This window comes from Piliocolobus tephrosceles, chromosome 4 (assembly GCF_002776525.5).
Source record: "Piliocolobus tephrosceles isolate RC106 chromosome 4, ASM277652v3, whole genome shotgun sequence".
NCBI classification, from domain to species: Eukaryota; Metazoa; Chordata; class Mammalia; order Primates; family Cercopithecidae; genus Piliocolobus; species Piliocolobus tephrosceles.
Window position 1 is genome coordinate 54,366,144 of NC_045437.1, and position 20,901 is coordinate 54,387,044.

At 36.9% G+C, this 20,901-nt stretch overlaps 1 protein-coding gene across 2 annotated transcripts in view; it reads left to right on the top strand.

Moving 5' to 3' along the window:
- Positions 1 to 20,901, top strand: part of SREK1IP1 (SREK1 interacting protein 1) — a 45,614-nt gene that overhangs the window by 2,277 nt on the left and 22,436 nt on the right. Inside the window, exons 1-2 of one of the 2 annotated variants that reach the window (XM_023210471.1) lie at positions 2,861 to 2,904; positions 11,838 to 11,885. In XM_023210471.1, the coding sequence (XP_023066239.1) occupies positions 2,889 to 2,904; positions 11,838 to 11,885 (64 nt within the window). In that variant the 5' untranslated portion in view covers positions 2,861 to 2,888. Of the gene's footprint in view, positions 1 to 2,860; positions 2,905 to 11,837; positions 11,886 to 20,901 lie in introns of those variants that run through there. The other variant, XM_023210470.1, reaches the window with a different exon arrangement.

The following is a 20,901-nucleotide window of genomic DNA, read 5'->3' on the forward strand; positions in this document are numbered from 1 at the left end:
AGACATAGGAATGCAAATAGTTAATAGTAAGAGATATAATTTGTAGCTTAGGAAAGAGGTCAAAGACAATGATTTGGGTGTTACCCGCACACATAATAGGAGGTAAGGCTATGGGAATGGAGCACTCTGCTTAAATGGTGTGTAGAATGTGAACGGAAGGTCTGGCTGAAGCCTGGTCAACATCTAAGAGGCCAGCCGCGAAAGATAAACCTACATGGTAGATTGCCTAGGCATCCTGATAGGCCAAATCAGCTCTGGTGGTCTTTGTACCACACAGCTGCACTCAAAGTTGACCCGTTATCATAACTGCTCATTTCATTACTTGAGCAAGCCTTTTGGGCACCTGTGTGATATGGGCACTCTGGAGGAAACAGTGCCATAGTCTGTGCCCTCATAAAACTTTAAGCAGTACATGAAAATGTGCTACTTAAGAAAGGGGACAAAAGTGATTTTTTAAACCCTTATTAAAATTCTCTTAAACTTAGACCAGTGTTATAGATATTTTAACCTTCTCTCAGTTCAAAATAATGTTTCAAAGTATAATAATGTAAAACTGTGCTATTAAGCTAGACGGCAAGCTATAGATAAACTGTTTAAACCCAGCAAAAATTGAGATAATAGGTGTGACAGCGCTGTAAAAGTACAATGCAAGTGTCATTAGAAAATACAGATACAGAAAATCATAAGATAATTTCTTGGATGATCGATCCAGACAGGGTATTAAAGGAAAATAGGACTAATCTAAACTTTTCAAGGTGATCATCAAGGAGGACAAGTATTATGTTATGCTCTTTAATTTTAGGTTTAATGGATTCAGTTTGGCATTTCTTGGGGTGATCCTGCTAGTGATTATGACAAGGTATGATTATAAAGTAACAAGGCTGCTTTCTGCAAACCACACATAAAAATCAGCCTTGTCTGTTTTATGATCATGTGCTTCACCTGTGTTTTCATAGCATTGTGTATAAGCTTAGACCATTATGTAGGTAATACAATGACATTTAGGCATTTAGGAAAATCTTACTCTTAGTCGTTATTATAGAAATAATATTTGATCACAGGTTTCAGTGAAATTTACTTTCTTTGAAAAACTGCTTTTCCTGTTCACAGTTGTTGAAATTACCTCCAACATTCATGTCAGTGATTCACCACTCTCCATGAAGAGTTGAACTGGCACAAGTGACAATGTATGTTACTGATGTAGTTGGCACAAAACTGTTTTCTTATTATCTCCTTCACTGAAGTCTATAGCCAAGGTAGGGAGTTTTTCTATGGCCAAGTTAACATTTCAGTCTGGCACATCACAGTGAATAAGATTTTTAAAACACATTATGATAGTATCTTAGTAATAGAAGAATTCTAAATTACATCCAATTTCTCTTTATTCCTAAACTAGACTATAGGTAATTTCTTTTCTCTCTAGTCTATATTGCACATTGCTGCTAAAATAATTTTCCCAAATCATATATCTGATCCTGCCATTGCTAAGAGGCATGAACTTAGTTCTTCACCCCATCTGTGAATTTTGTAATTCTCTTCAAGCCACTTAACCTTTTGGAGGTTCAGTTTTTGTGTCTCTATAATAGAGTTGAAGGCTAAGGTTTCTTAAGTTTCTAACGTGTTAAAATGTCAAATCTCCCCATCTCTCTCTGCAAGAATGAAGTGCACACTCCCGAGCCTGACCAAATCACTGTTTCTACCCTTTCCTTCCACCGCTCCCCTCATGCATTCTACAATCCTGCAAAAATCTGACTTGGCCAATTATTCTGTGAACCTCTCAAGTGCTTTCCTACCTACGAGCCTTTGTTATTACCTCCTATTTTGCCTGTAACTACCTGTGGGAAGCTTTCCTGATCTCTTAGCTGAAACTCTTGTCTGCCACTTTTTATAGTTACTAAATAGAGCTCTGTGTCTTTTATGGAACCTGACACATTCTGTCATGGATTACAGCTGTGAGTGCATTACCATAGATAAACTAGTATAATGTCGCTTCCCATGGGCTGCATGCTGCCCAGGACGACTGTGAATGCAGCCCAACACAAATTCGTAAACTTTCTTAAAACATTATGAGATTTTTTTGTGTGATTTTTTTTTTTTTTTTAAAGCTCATCAGCTCTTGTTAGTGTTAATGTATTTCGGTGTATTCTATAGTTTATGCCCTCATAAAACTTTAAGCAATACATGAAAATACTACTTAAGAAAGGGGACAAAAGTTATTTCTAAGCTCTTATTAAAATTCTCTTAAACTTACACCACTGTTAGAGATATGTTAACCTTCTTTCAATTCAAAATGATGCTTCAAAGTATAATAATGTTAAATTGTGCCATTAAGTTGGATGGCAAGACATAGATAAACTGTTTAAACCCAGCAAAACTTGAGATAATAGGTGTGACAGTGCTGAGATAATAGGTGTGACAGCGCTGAGATAATAGGTGTGACTGCGCTGTAAAAGTACAATGCAAGTGTGGCCCAGTGAAGCCAAAAGATTGAATATCCCCGTAGGGGCTTGATTCATCCCTATGGCTTCTCTAACATCGAGTTCAAAATTATACCCATGATAGGTAAATAATGAATAATTAGAGGGTTGAGTACTATTTCTGCTGCTGAGCAGCAGATTTCTGCTCAGCAGCAGAAATAGTACTAAACAGATTAAACGAATACAGTCTTCATTCTGTTTCATTAGGTAATTAAATTTCTGTCTCAAACAAATTTCTCTGTCTCTTCTTTTTTCTTTTTTTTTTTTTTTTTTTTTTTATTTGGGACGGAGTCTTGCTCTGTCACCCAGGCTGGAGTGCAGTGGTGCTGTCTTGGCTCACTGCAGCCTCTGCCTTGTGAGTTCAAGTGATTCTCTTCCCTCAGCCTCCTGAGTAACTGGGACTACAGGCACATGCCACCATACCCAGGTAATTTTTTGTACTTTTAGTAGAGATGAGTTTCACCGTGTTAGCCAGGATGGTCTAGATCTCCTGACCCTGTGATCCGCCCACCTCGGCCTCCCAAAGTGCTGGGATTACAGGCATGAGCCACCGCACCCAGCCTTTCTGTCTCTTCTTACACCGTTTTTCTTCACAGACTAATTGTACTTTGTGAGGCGTGTAGACTAAAGAGTTTTATACATTTCATATCAATATAAAACTCATATCAGTAGTTTAAACAGCTCTTTGGTTGGTTTACTGTTTCTCCCTTTGGAGTCAAATGATTATGAAGGCATTTTTTAAAATTTATTTATATATTTATTTGGAGACAGAGTCTCGCTCTGTCACCCAGCTGGAGTGCAGTGACACAATCTCAGCTCACTGCAACTTCCGCCTCCTGGGTTCAAGTGATTCTTATGCCTCAGCCTCCTGAGCAGCTGGGATTACAGGCGTCCACCACCATCCCTGGCTAATTTTTGGAATTTTAGTAAAGATGGGGTTTCACCATGTTGCCCAGGTTGGTCTTGAACTCCTGACCTCAAGTGATCTACCCACCTCAGCCTCCCAAAGTGCTGGGATTACAGTTGTGAGCCACCACACCTGGCCTATGAAGGCATTTTTAATGGGCTATTAAGACATCTGCTATTTCAGAATACTTGCATTGAGAAACTCATTTAGCTTGTTTTTTAAATTATCTTATTAATGAAATATTAATGTTTTAGTAAAAAATGCCTAATTTCTACTGATTTTTCTACGTTGACTTTGGTACAATATTTGGAGTCCCAAAGAAAGGAGTGTATCTGTGAATTTTTAATATAAATGGAATAAAAGTAAAATACTTGGAATTTTACTTTGCATCAACTTAAGCAGAATATATGTATTATATAAATAGATATTACCACTTATAAAATGTGGCTGCAGTTTGAATTTTAAAAGCAGAAGAAACTGAAATTGTCTTTATAGGTCCCCAGATTGTAACTAAAACCATAATGGAGTAACCAAATGTAAAACTTATTACCAAACAAAGTTAATCTAATTGACTCTAATCCAATTAAAAATGAAAAGAATGGATCCTGTGACAGAAGTAATTGTAATTTCTAATTAGTACGAAAAAACTTAGTTACTTAAGCTGTATATGTTTAAATTTAAGCGATTGTAAAAAATATTTTAATGAAAATATCAGGTTTCCCTAAATTCCAAAATAGACAATAAGAAAAATGTAATATTAAGTTCTAAGCATCACTGTTAAAGTTCCTAGTGACTAAGTGTTGACTTCGGAAAGATAGGTGTTGTAAAATTTCAAGGAAATAAATTTAAATCAAATATGACATTCCTTTGGTGACACTGACCAATCTGAAGCAACTGTTGAGGACTCCATCTTTCTCTCAATTTTTTTCAGTCCTTTTATTTTTGCCGCTTCTTTTTGGTTTTCTCAGTATTTTCTGTTTCTTCATTGCCTACTGTTAACTTTAAAATTTTTTTTCTTTTGTGCTAACTACTAAGATATAATTTACATGTTTTAAAAACGGCACAGATCACAAATGTTCAGCTTGAAGAATTTTGACAAATTGAGTGTGTGTGTATATGCACATGCATATTTCTTAGCTGGCAACTGGGGTCCAGAAAAGTTGCCAGTTCCCAACTTCTGAAGTACAGTCATGCACCACAAAATGATGTTTTGGTTAATAATTGACTGCATATACAATGTTGGCCCCATAAGATTATAATACTCTTATTTTTACTGTATCTTTTCAATGTTTAGGTATGTTTAGATACACAAGTACTCACCATTGTGTTACAACTGCCTGCAGTATCAATACAGTGACTTAGGAGCAATAGACTATACCATAGAGCCTAGGTGTATATAGGCTATATCACCCAGGTTTATGTACACTGTGACATTGCCACAAGGACAAAATTTCTGTGTTGTGCCTAATAACACATTTCTCAGAATGTATCCATGTCATTAAATGAAACATGACTGTATTTTCTTAAGCTTATAACCTCAAATCAATAAGTATTTGTTGAGCACCTCTTAGCAACTCTACATCATGGTAAGCACTGAGTTGTATTCAAAATTATGTGGCTACTTTAAGTTACTGGAAGATAAAGGACCAGCCCAATTACCTGATTCCTCCTACCACCACCCAAGTTGTTTAACAGAATACTAGATTCAGAGTAAGCCCTTAATATTTAGCAAGTATAAGAATGAAGACCTCTAAAATTTGTTCCTGACATCATGAGTTGATAAAATTTTATAGAAAGTCTGCAGTGTAGCATCTCTGAAGAATTTACAAATGCAATCATTGCCTTTCGTCAGATAATATTTACTTGACAGTTACTTTTCTTAGTGTTACAGTTTTGTTTGGGGGAGATTTTCCAGATTGGTTTTTGAAAGGGTAATTTAATCACCTTTCACATTTTAAAGGTACCAAAAGGTATATAGTGACATGTCTCTTAACTCTTTCTCCGTCTGGACTTAGTTTTCTTTCTTCAAGTAACCAATGTATATCCTTACAGAGGTATGTCTAATATCTTCTGTAAGAATTAAAGAAAGAGGTAAGAAACATGAAAAGATGGCTTGCCAGTCAGGACAGATTTATTTAGAGAAAACAAACCTGAGAGGCGCCTTCTGGCCGAGTTAGGTCAGAGGCACACTTGCTTACAAACTAAATGTTCTTAAAGATTCAGAGTGGGAGAGTTTGTCAGAGGCTTGGACTGCTTCTCCATCTCTTCCTTGTGCTTATCTGTGAGGGAGAGTTGTGTGTCAGTTCCCATACATCTTTCTGCAGCTGCAGGCATATCCCCCAAGTCTGCTTTTATCTTTTCTATCCTAGTGCACCTGAAGGGGAAGGAATGTGCTTATTAAGGCCCACTATTTTACTGGGGCCCATTGTATGAGGGTGAAGTTTGGCAGTTGCTCAAGAGACTTCCCCTCCAACTCCCTTTGGGCCTGAGCTATCTTATCTGTATTTTATTGTCTGCTCTTTCTGGCTGCTTATAATTAGAAGAGAAGTAATTTCCTTGAAATGTGTGAGGCTAGAAAGGGAGCTGGAATTTAAAGTGGTGGTATTTGTCTGAGAAGACAGTGCTCCTACTCTATCACCATTTTTTATACAAATGGCAACACGCCATTACCTCTGTTACGCACCTTGCTTTTTTTCTTTTTACTATATATATATATATTTTTTTTTTACAGTATATGTTAGCGATCATAACATCATTAAATAAAGACCATCCCCATTATTTCATACCATAATTGATTTAGTCAGTTCCCTATTGATATTTAAATTATTTCTACTCTGTCCCTATTACAAACATTCTATATAAGTCAGTATGCGTTTGTGCAAATACATCGGGAGATCTAATTCCCAAATGTGAGACTGTTGTATCAGAGAGGTATATACACTGTAATTCTGACAGGTTTTATCAGCTTGCTTTCCATAAGAGATAGTACTAATTTATGCTCCTGCCAGCAATGTATGAGACCCCCCCCTACACTTCCTTCAGCCTTGTCAAACTTTGCGATTCTGATAAGTGAAAATGGAATCCTAGTATAGTTTTTAGTGTACATTTTACCTGTTGTTTTAAATAGAACTGAGCATATCTCCACATGTTTCAGAGTCATTTCTATTTCCGTTTCTGTGAACATCCTTTGCCCGTTTTTTTCCTATTGGTTACTGGTCTTTTTCTTAATGATTTGCTGAGATGTATGCATAGAGATAATTGCCCTTTTTTGGTCCTGAGAGGTGCAAATATTTTTTCTCAAGTTTCCATGTGTCTTTTGAGTTTGTTTTTGGTGGTTTTTGCCATTCAGTTTTTTTTTCCAATGTCAAATTTATATGTTTTTATATAATGCCTTTTGGATTGCAGATTATGATTAGAAAGGAAAATTTTGAGATGGGCACACTGTATTACTCTGAACAACCTTAGCAAACTTCCAAAAGGAATGGAGCCAAGAACTGCACAGGAGCCTAAGGCAGGGAAGTAGGTAACTTAGCTGAGTAAGGGCCTCACAGTATAGCCCTACTATAGTCAGTTTGACATGGATTTTGAGTGCCATTATATCAGCCAGGGTCCTTATTCCAAATAATAGAAACTGACTAGTTAAGCAGAAAAGGAAAGATATCAGGTAGCTCACTGAATCTAAGCAAAGCCTGCATAATAAGGGTCAGAAAATAGAAATGACCCAGGGAACCCATATCCAAGATCCTGCCCAAGCCCAGACCTGGTTAGGGCTGCTGCTGCCAGTGACATCAGTGCCCCTGGAAACTGGACCCTGACAGCAGAATGAATTAACTGTCCCCACTTCATTGTATTACTTGTCTCAGATCTACTAAGTCAGTTGCCTCAGATTCAAACTCTTGGGTAGAAGCATTCAGTTGCCCAATCATGAAAATTAAAGACTAATGAAGCTGAAATAATAATTTAACCAAAGACTGGTGAGGAACTAGCTGATATAAAGTACTTTATTTAGAATTCTGGTTATATTTCCCTGTCATGTAAAAGTTTCAACTTTAGGAAAGAAGATGACCTGCCAGGAAAAAGTTTCATAATTTGTTTATTCTAAAATTATGGGATACTTGAATGATGAGTTTTATCAGTGCCTTTTGTCATGAGTTCAATTCTAATACATGCTGAGATAAGATTATTTCAGATCTATTAGAACATTTTTATTCTGTTGTAGTAATAGTAATGATGCATTTAGCATAATTTTATTCAATTGTTTTAGCATCTACAGTTTCTGTGGAAACAGATTTAACACTGACTCCAGTTCTCTGAGCTTTTTTTCAACATGCAGTTGTTTTCATAATGAAAGACCCTCAGATTATATTATTCATCTGATTTTATTCCAGTCAATACTGCTACAATGTAACATATTTGTTTTTAACTATGACAGGGTTTACGGGGAAACAGTGGGATTAGAGCACAATGCACAAAAGCTTCAATGACACGTTAAAAAAAGATAGGAACCAACACGGTGAAACCCCATCTCTACTAAAAATACGAAAATTAGCCGGGTGTGGTAGCAATCCCAGCTACTCAGGAGGCTGAGGCACGAGAATCAATTAAACCCGGGAGGCAGAGGTTGCAGTTTGCTGAGATCACTCCACTACACTCCAGCCTGGGCGATAGAGCAAGACTCGGTCTCAAAAAAAAAAAAAGGACCCGGAGTGGTGGCTCATGCCTGTAATCCCAGCACTTTGGGAGGGCAAGGCAGGCGGATTACGAGGTCAGGAGATCAAGACTATTCTGGGTAACACGGTGAAACCTCATCTCTACTAAAAAAAAAAAAAAAATACAGAAAAGTTAGCCGGGCATGGTGGCGGGCACCTGTAGTCCCAGCTACTCGGGAGGCTGAGGCAGGAGAATGGTGTAAACTGGGGAGGCTGAGCTTGCAGTGAGCCGAGATCACACCACTGCACTCCAGCCTGGGTGACAGAGCGAGACTCTGTCTCAAAAAAAAAAAAAAAAAGATTGGAGTCTCATAGAAACAGTAGCACAGTTTTACACATGTTAATTGGTTTAAAAAATGCATAATTATTACAATAAATATGACACTTTACCCTGTAAAAGACCTGGAGTTTGCTGTGCAAGTGAGCTTCAGAAGAGTTGCAGTTTATGAGTTATGAAGTGGCAGTAAGAGGGCAATAAGAAATCCATGAAAAGTTGTAACACCAGATGTGGATGGGTGTTCTCAACATTTTTGGTGAACTTTGAGAGATATGTGCTTGTGTATTTTGTATACTCCTGTGTGGTTCAGATCAGCTGGATGCTATGTTCTGCATTTACTTAGTGTTTTATGTGGATGAAAGTCACATTATGCTCAAATGTTTCCCCAATTACATTAGAACAATATTTGCATTTTTAAAACAAGTATTATAGTAGAAGAGACTGTACTTTTACTAGAATAATTAGAGACAGGGTCTCCCTCTGTCACCTAGGCTGGAGTGCAGTGGTACAGTCATAGCTCACTGTAACCATGAATTCCTGGGCTCACCTGATCCTCCTACCTCAGCCACCCAGGTAGCTAAGACTAAAAGCACATGCCGTGATCAGCTAATTAAAAAACAAAATTTGTAGAGATGTGGTCTCGTTATGTTGCCCAGGCTGGCCCCAAATTCCTGGCCTCAAGGAATCTTCTCAAACTGCTGGGATTACAGGCGCAAGCCATGATGCCTCACCTCAATAATGTATACTTTAAAACAATATTAAAATTTAAGGAGAAAATAACTAATGTTTTAACTTCATAACACCAAAGAAATAGTTTTAGATTATATTTATTTTTAAATAACACTGTTTTATGTTTGGACTGTATGTATTTAAATATTTAGTTAGGATTATATCTCCATTTCAAGGGTTTGGGAATTATATGCCCTTTACCAAGAAAATGGAATAATAACTGTAATCCCAGCACTTCGGGAGGCCAAGGTGGGCGGATCACGAGGTCAGGAGATCAAGACCATCCTGGCTAACACAGTGAAACCCTGTCTCTACTAAAAATACAAAACATTAGCCGGGCGTGGTGGCGGGCACCTGTAGTGACAGCTACTCAGGAGGCTGAGGTAGGAGAATGGCCTGAACCCAGGAGGTGGAGCTTGCAGTGTGCCCAGGTTGCGTGCCACTGCACAAAAAAAAAAAAAAAAAAAACAGAAAATGAAATAATACTATACTGGGGCTTTCATTGGTTGATTGAAGCCACTATTGGAGGATAAAATTAGTTTTAACTATATATGCATACAATGGAATATTATTCAGCCATAAAAGGGAATAAAACTCTAATACACGCTATAATATGGATGAACTTTGAAAACATTCTAAGTAAAATAATCCAGGCCCCAAAGACAAGTATCGTGTGATTTCCCTATGTATGAAGAACCTAGAAGAGACAAACTCATAGAGACAGAAAGTAGAATACAGATTACTAGGGGTTAGAGGGAAGGGGGAATAGTCAGTTGTTTAATTAATACAGTTAGTGTTTGGGATGATGAAAGAGTTTTAGAAATGAATAGTGATGATGGTTGTACAGCATTGTGAATGTACTTAATTCACCTAAATTGTATACTTTAAAATGGTTAAGATGGTAAATTGTATGTTGTTTATATTTTATCACAATAGAAATAAACCAGTTTTAATTTGTCTCTGGTATTTATAGCTTCAACATTGCCTGCATGTGCTACTAATTATACGGGATTACTGTATTTGTAAATATTTATCAGAACTGGATGGATATATGGCTAGTTTTTCTCTTGTCAAAATTTGAGTGTTGAATTTAGGTATTTCTTATAATACCTAGCAATTACAGTAAGTCTTCTGGAATTTCACCAATTCCTGTAAGAAATTAGAGATTTTTTTCTTCTAATGGAAAACAGGAAAATATTTGTTAACCTTAATGTCCATATATATATATATATATATATGTAAATGTCTGTATATATATATAATAATAAGTAAATTTTTTTACATTTGAGGGACAGGCCAGAGTACCCTGGAATTTCTTCCTCAGTGCTGTAGAATTCCTGGAATGTTTAAACTCTTAACTGTTTACTAGATTTTTTTTTTTTTAGCTTTCTTTTATTTTTCAAATTTTATTTTAGATACAGTGGATACTTGTGCAGGTTTGTTACCTGGATATATTGCATAATGGTGAGGTTTGGGGTACAAATGATCCCATCACCCAGGTACTGAGCATAGTACCCAACAATTTTTCAACCCTTGTCCTCCCTCCCCTCCCACTGGTCCCCAGTATCTGTTATTGTCATCTTCATGTCTATGAGTCCCCAATGTTTCAGCTCCCACTTATAAATGAGAACATGTGGTATTTGGTTTTCTGTTCCTGTGTTAATTCACTTAGGATAATGGCCTCCAGCTGCATCCATGTTGCTGCAAAGGATGTAATTTTGTTCTTTTAAATGGTTGCATAGTATTCCATAGTGTATATGTACTACATTTTCTTTAATCCACCATTGATGGGCACCTCAGTTGATTCCATGTCTTTGCTATTGTAAATAATGCTGCAATGAAGATGTGAGTGCATGTTTCTTTTTGATGAAATTTTTTTTTTTTTTTTGGATATATACTCAGTAATGGAATTGCTGGGTCGAATGATAGTTCTGTTTTAAGTTATTTAAGAAATCTCCAAACTGCTTTCCATAGTGACTGAACTAATTTACATTCCCACCAGCAGTCTATAAGCCTTACCTTTTCTCCACAGCCTCACCAATATCTGTTGTTTTTTGACTTTTTAATAATAGCTATTCTGACTGGTGTGAAATGGTATCTCATTGTGGTTTTGGTTTGCATTTCTGTATGATTAGTGATGTGGAGCATTTTTTATGTTTGTTGGCCATGTGTGTTTGTCTTATTTTATTATATTGAATTATATTGAATTAGAAAAAAATCTTAATGATTTGAGTAAATGGGCCTTTGTGTTGATTTATAAGAGTCATATAATTGAGTAGGTCATTAAGCTGGGTTAGAGATTTTTTTGTTGTTGTTGCTGTTTCTTAAATAAATAAATTCTGTTGGGTGCAGTGGCTCTTACCTACAATCCCAGCACCTTGAGAGGCCAGAGGAGGATCGCTTGAGGCCAGAAGTTTGAGATCAGCCTGGGCAACAAAGCACAACCTCATCTTTACAAAAATAAATTTAGGTTAACCAGGTGTGGTGGCACATGCCTGTAGTCTCAGCTGCTTGGGAGACTAAGGTAGGAGGATCGCCTGAACTGGGAGCTGGAGGCTGTAGTGAGCTGTGATCCTGTCAGTGTACTCTAGCCTTGGTGACAGAGTGAGACCTTGTCTCAATAGAAAAAAAAAGAAATTCTACAACAAATGGTTTTCCTTAGCTTTTTTCATACAATGAAGTTTTTAAGTTTTTGCATATTTTTTTACTTCCTAAAAGTCTATCCAATTGTATTTCAGGTTGCAACAAGGACAGTGTCAGAGCAGGCTGTAAAAAATGTGGCTACCGTAAGTATTCTAAAAGACGACATGTTTTGCATTATTCATACTGGAATCATGGCCTCTTTGGGCAATATAACATAGCATCCTGATTTCCGGGGCCCAGTTGCATAGTCATTTAGCCCTAAGCTAACATGTAGCTGTGACAGAAATTCCTCTGTTAGCACTAAATATTCACTTTTCTTCCCTGCTTTAGACCCACTAACAGGTAACTATGTATCTGATGACTAGCAAAAGTAGCATGAAGATACAGGTGGTTAGTAGTAGATTAAGGAGTTTGGAGAAAGTATATTTTTTAAAAACTATATACATACTTATTCTTTTCCTCCTTTCCACATACTAGGAGAAAAGGTGGAGGCAATGCAAACTATTTATGAAGATTTTTAATTTTATTTTATTTACTTTAAAGATTTAATTCTACTTTAAAGATGTATTACATTTACTTTAAAGATTTAATTGGTCTCAGAATTTCTGCTCATGAGCAAAAACTTGATTTAAACAATTATTAATCTCCATTATGATTAATTGAATGAAAAGGTAAACTTAAGCATGTGTAATTATATAATATAAATTTGTAATTTTATACTCTAAGTAAATATTCTTTAGTTAAATATAGCAATGCGTAAAGCTTTAGTAACAGCTATAGCAACAACATTTGATATTTTCTGAGTTGTTTGCAGACCATGCAAATTAGCCTGGATTGTTAATACACTGCAGTTCATTGAAGAGTTATTATGTTTTACCAACTAAGAGTGATTTTACAAAAAGATGTTCATGCAAGAACGTGTGATAAGAGTACTCAGCATAAATCTCTAACAGAAGGGCACATTAAAAGCATGCTGAGAGAACAAGTCACATACTTCCAAGCAAAAGCTAAAACTGGCTCAAGGGAAGCTTGCTCAAGTAGCAAAATTGCATATATAACTATATATATATCACTCATATAAATGAAAACTGAAAATGTACTTGCATGCAAGAAATGAGTGCAATGAAATCTTTTCTATTTTTAAATTTGTTTATATTTATTTCCTCTTTGTTTACTTTGTTTCAACTATTGCTAACTTAAGCTTTGTTTACTTTCTTTTGATCATTGCCAACTTACCTGCCTCATTTCTTTATTCAAGAATTAAGAACCTACAAATGCTTCATTTACTTCAAAATCTGGAAAGGATTTCCCAGTCTATCTACAAATAACAGTCTCTACACTTGGACTTCTTTTAACCTAAGACTTTGAGGAAAGCAATTAAATTCATTTTCTGGAAATAGAATATTTGTTGATATAGTCTCCTCATTGTTATGTAAGACAGCAGTGCAAGTATCTGCAGTAATTAGAATTCTTTAGGAGAAGCCAAACCAGCAAATAGTTTGGTCAATATTTCCACATTTAGTTATTTTTGCTTTATTATTTAGATCTTTGATTTTAGTGATTTAGTCATTAAACAATTTCTGATTTGTCTCCTGTGGAAAAATTTAGTAATATTTCCCTTCTGTGTTAAATTTACATCTCTGCAGCTCTTAAGTCTCTACAGCTATTAAAGAGGAAGGTCTTCTCAGTTTACAAGTCTTTTTTTAGTATAAATTGCTTTTACAAATTAGCTTATCTTTTATTTGGGGGCCAAAATTATTGTATAGTGGTAAGAGAAAGGTCAAGAAGGTGATTCATAATATTTTTAATGCCCAAAAGTTTGGGTGTTTTTCAGTTGTTTACAAAAAAATATGCTCTCTCTTTTGTTGCAAAAATAGTTGTTCAGATTGTACAATTTAAAGAATTTCAATACTTGATAGAAAAAGATCTTATTCTCAGTATATGTCAATAGTGAATATATCATTTTTTAAAGTTTCAAGTTAAGTTTAAATGTATTATTAAATAACATGGGTCTCTCTGTGGCAGAATTTCTTTAGCAAAATTAACTTAAAAGAAATTCACAGAAAAAGAATTAATTTAATAATGAGTTTTTATTAGAATTTCTTTTTAAGTTGGTAACTTCAGAATACTTAAAAACTACAAGGACAGTAGGCCTTGGGATTATTTATGAGATAAATGTCTCAAATAATTATGATAGTTCTCAGAAAGTATGATTAAAAGATTAGTAGACCCATTGGTTGATCATAGCAGCAGGAAATAAAAACAAATATGTAAATACCTTTAACATTTACATAAATATAAATTCATCACTTTTTTGTTGCCTGTTTGTATGTTTGTTTATTGGTGTTCAGTCTTGTGTGTATAAACCACATCTGAAATGCATTTTCTATTTTTTATAGTTTGCTTCTTCAAAGGTAGGCAAGAAGTTAAGATACTTGTAAAGAAATGTATCATTAATTCTCAACCAGGCCGGGCGCGGTGGCTCAAGCCTGTAATCCCAGCACTTTGGGAGGCCAAGACGGGCGGATCACGAGGTCAGGAGATCGAGACCATCCTGGCTAACACGGTGAAACCCCGTCTCTACTAAAAATACAAAAAATTAGCCGGGCGCGGTGGCGGGCGCCTGTAGTCCCAGCTACTCGGGAGGCTGAGGCAGGAGAATGGCGTGAACCCGGGAGGCGGAGGTTGCAGTGAGCTGAGATCCGGCCACTGCACTCCAGCCTGGGCGACAGAGCAAGACTCCGTCTCAAAAAAAAAAAATTCTCAACCACATTCTCTACTACCTCCCTAGAAATCTGTAGAGGTGTTTTTTATTGTTAGCAACAGGATGGAGGGTGCTGCACTATGATGCTTCCTCTGTAGAGCCCAGAGATTATAAACGTCCTGCAGCGGTAGGACAGTCCTGGACAGTGAAGAATATTCTGGCCCCAAATGCCAATGGCATTCCCTTTGAGAAGCAGGTACCTTGTCCCATTATTTTAGATTCTCTTTTTCCTTTTACGGTCTTATTGCTGTTGCCTAATTTGTCAACTGCTTTTTAAAAGCAACTTATTTAAATCTTTCTAAAAGCACAGCTTTTGTGTCCTAGAAACAACCAAACTGTTTTTCTCCACATTTATATTTTATTGACCTATATGATATTTAATTAAACATATTTTAGAATAACAACAGACTTCTCATAGAGTAAAATATCAAATGGTGGAGTAAAATAATATAGGCATAAACTGAGGGAAAAGTGACCAGGAAGATACGGCAGAAGAAACAAGAGTGTGTAGCATTACATTAGCCAAAGGAGTAAATATTTTCAAAATTGAGGGGAAATTGTCAGGTGTAACAGGTAAGAGTTATAAGAAATGAACTGAAAAATGTTCTTTGGGTTTAGCAGGTAGGATGCTTTGCTTCCCTTAGGAAGATCAGTTTAAGTAGAATTGTAGGTCATGAAACAAACTGTGTAGATTCAGGCCTGAGTCGTGGGGGATGAAATAGAGAAAGCCAGTGTCTCCATTTTCAAGACATTTCCATGAGAGAGGTGGGAAACATTGGGTAATTTCTAGAAGAAACTGGGATAAATGGAGAGGGTTTTTTCTTTCTCTCTTTCTTTCTTTTTTTAAGATATAAAATGTTTGTATAAACTGAGGGACCGTTAGAAGACATATTGCAAATACTGAGGATAAGGAAAGATTAAGCAAGTTCCTTTAAGAGGGATGACAAGGATACCTCTGAAGTTTGGAAGAAACTAGATGAGAATAGATACAGATGTTTTCAGGTAGTGATAGAAAGTAGGAGATCCAGCCTGATAATCTCAATTTTGTTTGTAAATTAGAAGACAGGATTGCCTCCTTAGGTAGGGAGTTTAAGTAGGACAGGACAGTGAATGATGAATGTTTTGAGACAGGCACCAGTTTGGGAAAGTCACTGAGGGAAGCAGGAGAGGAAGTTGACTAAGGACAAATAAAAAATGCTAATATGCATGAATGTGTGGTTGTTACACTCAAGCATTGCCTGACTACTCTGGGGTGGTGGGGGAGTGGTGGGTAACAACCCAGAGAAATAGTAACTTTGAGTCAGATTCGTTTGTCTGCAATGAGGATGAACAGGGGTATATAAAAGAGTCAGACTTGTAAAAGGTTGTTCACATTGTCAGTAATGAGAGATTTGAGACTGGGAGAAAATGAAGGTGTTAAGGGAATGAAGATCAGAATGAGAATCAAAAACAGATCTATGCGTGAGTGTAAATGAATGAAAAAGCTAGAAGGATTAAAGACACAGTCAGAGTTTAATATTGGAGTTTAAAATTTCAGAGATAAAACAGTTGCAGATGATAACAAGGACCATAGTGTGGCCGTGGAATCTAGAATATCAGGGAACCCAGAAAAGCTATCCGACAACCTACGCTGTTCATTCAAGCTCGTGGCAGGGCTTGGGGTAAAGAGCTAGAGTATGCCAGATTCAAAAAAATTCAATGAATGGGGCTATTAACCTGCAGCAGGCAGCTGAGTGGACAGTTAAGGATTACTACTTGGAAACAATATTGAGAAGCCTGGAGACTACTAATAATACTGGGGTAACGGATAATTAACTATAGAGAAATGCCCTCAAGGACGAGCTAAATATCCCTTAAGTGTAGTGGCAATATTATGTGAGCACATAGGGCAGTTACATGTTTAAGAATCTATTGAAAAAGACTAGGAAAGGGGCAATGATCAGGTAGGTCAGTGGGGAAATAAAACAGATAAATATGAGGATAAGATTTCCAAGGAAGGTGGCCAGGTACAGTGGCTCATGCCTGTAATCCTAGCTCTTTGAGAGACTAAGGCAGGCAGATTGCTTGAGCCCAGGAGTTTGAAACCAGCCTGGGCAACATGGTGAAACCCCATCTCTACAAAAAACAAACAAACCAACTAGCCAGGCATGGTGGCGTGCACCTGTAGTTTCAGCTACTTGGGAGGCTAAGGTGGGAGGTTGGCTTGAGCCCAGGATGCAGAAATTGTAGTGAGCTAAGATTGTGCCACTGCACTCCTGCCTGGGCAACAGAGCCAGACCCTCTCTCAAAGAAAAAAAAAAAAAAGACTTCAAGAAAGAATATATGACTACAGAAGAGGCCAGCATTTTTAGGGGAGGAACCAAAGTGTTAGGGATATGGAAGCTTGGTGGAATGAACTGGGTTTAGGAATTTAAAAGCTTATAAAATAGCTGTGTGTTCTTAAATCTGAGGATTTTAGATAGAGCTAAAGCCTGGTTAAGTTAGTAGCTGTTAGCATAGTCTATATATTCTGTAAGCCCAGAAGTAGACATTTGGGTACCCTATTTATAAAACAAGAGGGGTTTTTTTGTGTGTGTGTGTACATTGACAGATTTTTATCTGCAGTCAAAATGAAACTGGAGGTTGTTTTTTTGTTTTGTTTTGTTTTGTTTTTTTCTTTTTTATTACTTGGCATTTGCTAATGTAGCTACTCCTGGAGGGAGGAAAGGGAAGAATATACTTTTCCTTGTATTAGTAAAATAAATGGTCATAACCTGGTACCGTGTACTAAATACCTATTTGGTGCTAGTCTCTGTACTAACTGCATGAAAGATATTATTTTATTCTTAAAATAACTCTGTAAAGTAGGTTTCATGATCTCCAGTTTTATGAACATTCAAGACAAATGGTTCTGGCACCAGATTACTTAGGTACAAACCTCTGTTGGCACTTACTAGCTATGTGATATTAAGTAAATTGCTTGATCACTGTGTTTCAGTTTCCTATCTGTAAAGTAAGATCATTATAGTACCTGATCCCATAGAGTTGTTGTGTAGATTAAATGAGTTCATGCAAGTATTTGGATCAATGACTGGCTTCAGTAAATCCTCAATAATTGTTGTTATTTTTGTTATTGTTACAAATCAGAAAACTGAGGCCCAGGGTTACCGTGTTAGTCAGTGGGAAAACTGAGATATGAACTCTGGTTATCTGGAAGATTTAATACTATGCCATGCTCCTTTTCATTTGCTTTTTTAAAAAATTGTGTTAAAATATATATAACACAAAATTTGCCATTATAACCATTTTTTTAAATATGCAATTCGGTGGCAATAAATACATTCACAATGTTGTAAAGCCATCATTACTAATTACAAAACTTTTTCCTTGCCCCAAATCTTTAACCATTAACCAGTAACTCTCCACTCCCTCCTTTCCCCAGTCCTTATTAACCTATCTCTGTGAATTTGCCTGTTCTAGATATTTCATATAAGTAGAATCATACATATTTGTCCTTTTGTGTCTGACTTATTTCCCTTAGCATAATATTTTCATAGTTCATCCATGTTGTAGCATGTATTATAACATCATCCCTTTTAATGGCTAAATTATTTCTCTCTATATATATACCACATTTTGTTTATTCATTCCCCTGTGGATAGACACTTGGTTGTTTCCACATTTTGGCTATTATGAATAGTGCTGCAATGAATGTTGATGTACAAGTACCTGTTTGAGTCTATGTTTTCAATTCTTTGGGGTATGTACGTAGGAGCAGAATTACTATGTTGACTTTTTTGAAAAACTGCCAAACTGGTTTTCTTTTTTTTGAGACAGAATCTTGCTCTGCCGCCCAGGCTGAAGTGCAGTGACGCCATCTCGACTCACTGCAACCTCTGCCTCCCGGATTCAAGCGATTCTCTTGCCTCAGCCTCCCAAGTAGCTGGGAATATAGACGCATGCTACCATGCCTGGCTGCTTTTTTGTATTTTTAGTAGAGAAGGGGTTTCACCGTGTTAGCCAGGATGGTCTCAATCTCCTGACCTTGTGATCTGCCCGCCTCTGCCTCCCAAAGAGCTGGGATGACAGGCGTGAGCCACCATGCCTGGCTGAAAAACTGTGAAAATGGTTTTCGTAACAGCTATACCATTTTACATTCCCACTAGAAATGTATAAGGGCTCTAATTTCTCTACCTTTTTGCCAACACTCATTATTTTCCTATTTAAAAAATAGCGATTTGTGATCATAAGAAATATATATTTGGTCATTGTCCCTGGTTCTTGACACAGAGCTTGTAAAACTCTTGGAATTTCCTGAGTGATAGGGGTGATAGGAGAATCTTTTATTATTCATATCATGCCCCTTTCAACCATGCCTGAGTTTATACTATTAAGGTGATCTCTTGGGAGGCTCCTAAATCATTTCAGGATGGGGGCCAGTTGCCAGAGGAACAATCCATGTGATTAGAAAGTTGGACCTTTCAGCCCCACTTCCAGACCTCCAGAAAGGGGAGAGGGATGAGGAGCTAGAGATTGAATTTAATCACCAGTGGTCAGTAATTGAATCAATCATGCCTATCTAATGGGGCCTTCATAAAAACCCCTAAACTACAGGGTACAGAGAGCTGCTGGGTTTGTGCACACATAGAAGTGCCGCGATTGTGGCACACAGAGAGCACATGGAAGCTCTATGCCACTTCTTTGCCCTGTGCATCTCCTCCATTTGGCTGTTCTGAGTTCCGTGCTATGTAATAAACAGGTAATAGTAAGTAAACAGTTTTGTTGAGTTCTGTGAGCTTCTCTAGCAAATTTTCGAATTTGAGGATGGGGTTGTGGGAACCCCCTGACCTTATAAAGGTGGCTGGTCAGAAGTATGGGTGGCCTAGACTCACTATAGGCATCTGAAATGGGAATAGTCTTGTGGGTCTGAGCCCTTAACTTGTGCTGACCCTGGGTAGTAACAGAATTGAACTGAATTGTTGGACACCCAGTTAATGTCCAGAAAGTTGGAGAACTGGCTGTTGGTGTGGAAAAAACCCACACACTGGATGTCAGAAGCGTTATGAGTAGAAACAATTCAGACCATCCTCGTAGGTATGAAGTGGTATCTCATTGTGTGGTTTTGATTTGCATTTCTTTAATGACTAATGATGTTAAGTATCTTTTCATATACTTATTGGCCATTTGTATTTCCTCTATAGACAATGTCTATTCAAGCCCTTTGCTCATTTTTTCACTGGGTTGTGTTTTTGTTGTTGAGTTATAGTTGTTCTTTATGTATTCTGGATATTAAGCTCTACCAGAGAGATGATTGCAAATATATTCTCCCACTCTGTCACTTTTCACTTTCCTAATAATTTTGCACAAAAGTTTTTAATTCTGATGACCATGTTTTCAATTTTTTTCTTTGTTGCTTGTGGTTTTGGTGTCAGATCTAAGAATCCATTGCAAAATCCAAAGTAATGGACATTTACTCCTATGCTTTCTTCTAAGAGCTTTACGGTTTTATATTTTACTTTATTTGACCCATTTTTAGTTAACTTTTACATATGGTCTGAGGTGAGGGGTCCAACTACTTCTTTCCCATGTGGTAAAGTTGTCTCTGTACCATCTGTTGAAAAGACTATTCTTTCCACACTGGATGGACTTAGCACTCTTGCTAAAACTCAGTTCGCTATGTAAGTATGGGTTTATTTCTGGACTTTGAATTCTATTCCATTGGTCTGTGTGTCTGTTCTGTGTGTCAATCAACTGCTTTGATTGCTATAGGTTTATGATAAAGTTTTAAAATCAAGAAGGGTGAGTCCTCCACCTTTTTTTTTCTTCTACATTGTTTGCTACAAGAACATTTAGATTGCTAGCCATAAGAACTGTAATTTGCAACACAGTTATTACCTAGGCTTCACTAACTTATTCCCCAATAGAAAAAAAAAATCAGTAAGAAGCTTTATTTGTAATTTTGCAATTGATTTGTCTTATCACCTTAGGGTCACTTTGCTTGAAGCAAAGCTAAAATGGGTGTGGGGCAGAGACTGCTACCAGTGTGGTCATTATTTAAGCATTTTATTTATTTTAAATATTCATTTCAATGAGAGGATGAGAGGTATTTGTGAACAAAACTAACTTAAGTACATCATCAGGATGTTAAGTGATTATCAGGAGTTTTTTTTGTTTGTTTGTTTGGGTTTTTTTTTTTTTTTTTTTTTTTTGAGGCAGTTTTACTCTGCTGCCCAGGCTGGAGTGCAGTGGCACAATCTCAGCTCACTGCGACCTCCACCTCCCAGGTTCAAGCAATTCTTGTGCCTTAACCTCCCGAGTAGCTGGAATTACAGGCATGTACCACCATGCCCAGTTAATTTTTGTATTTTTAGTAGAGACAGGATTTCGCCATGTTGGCCAGGCTGCTCTTGAACTCC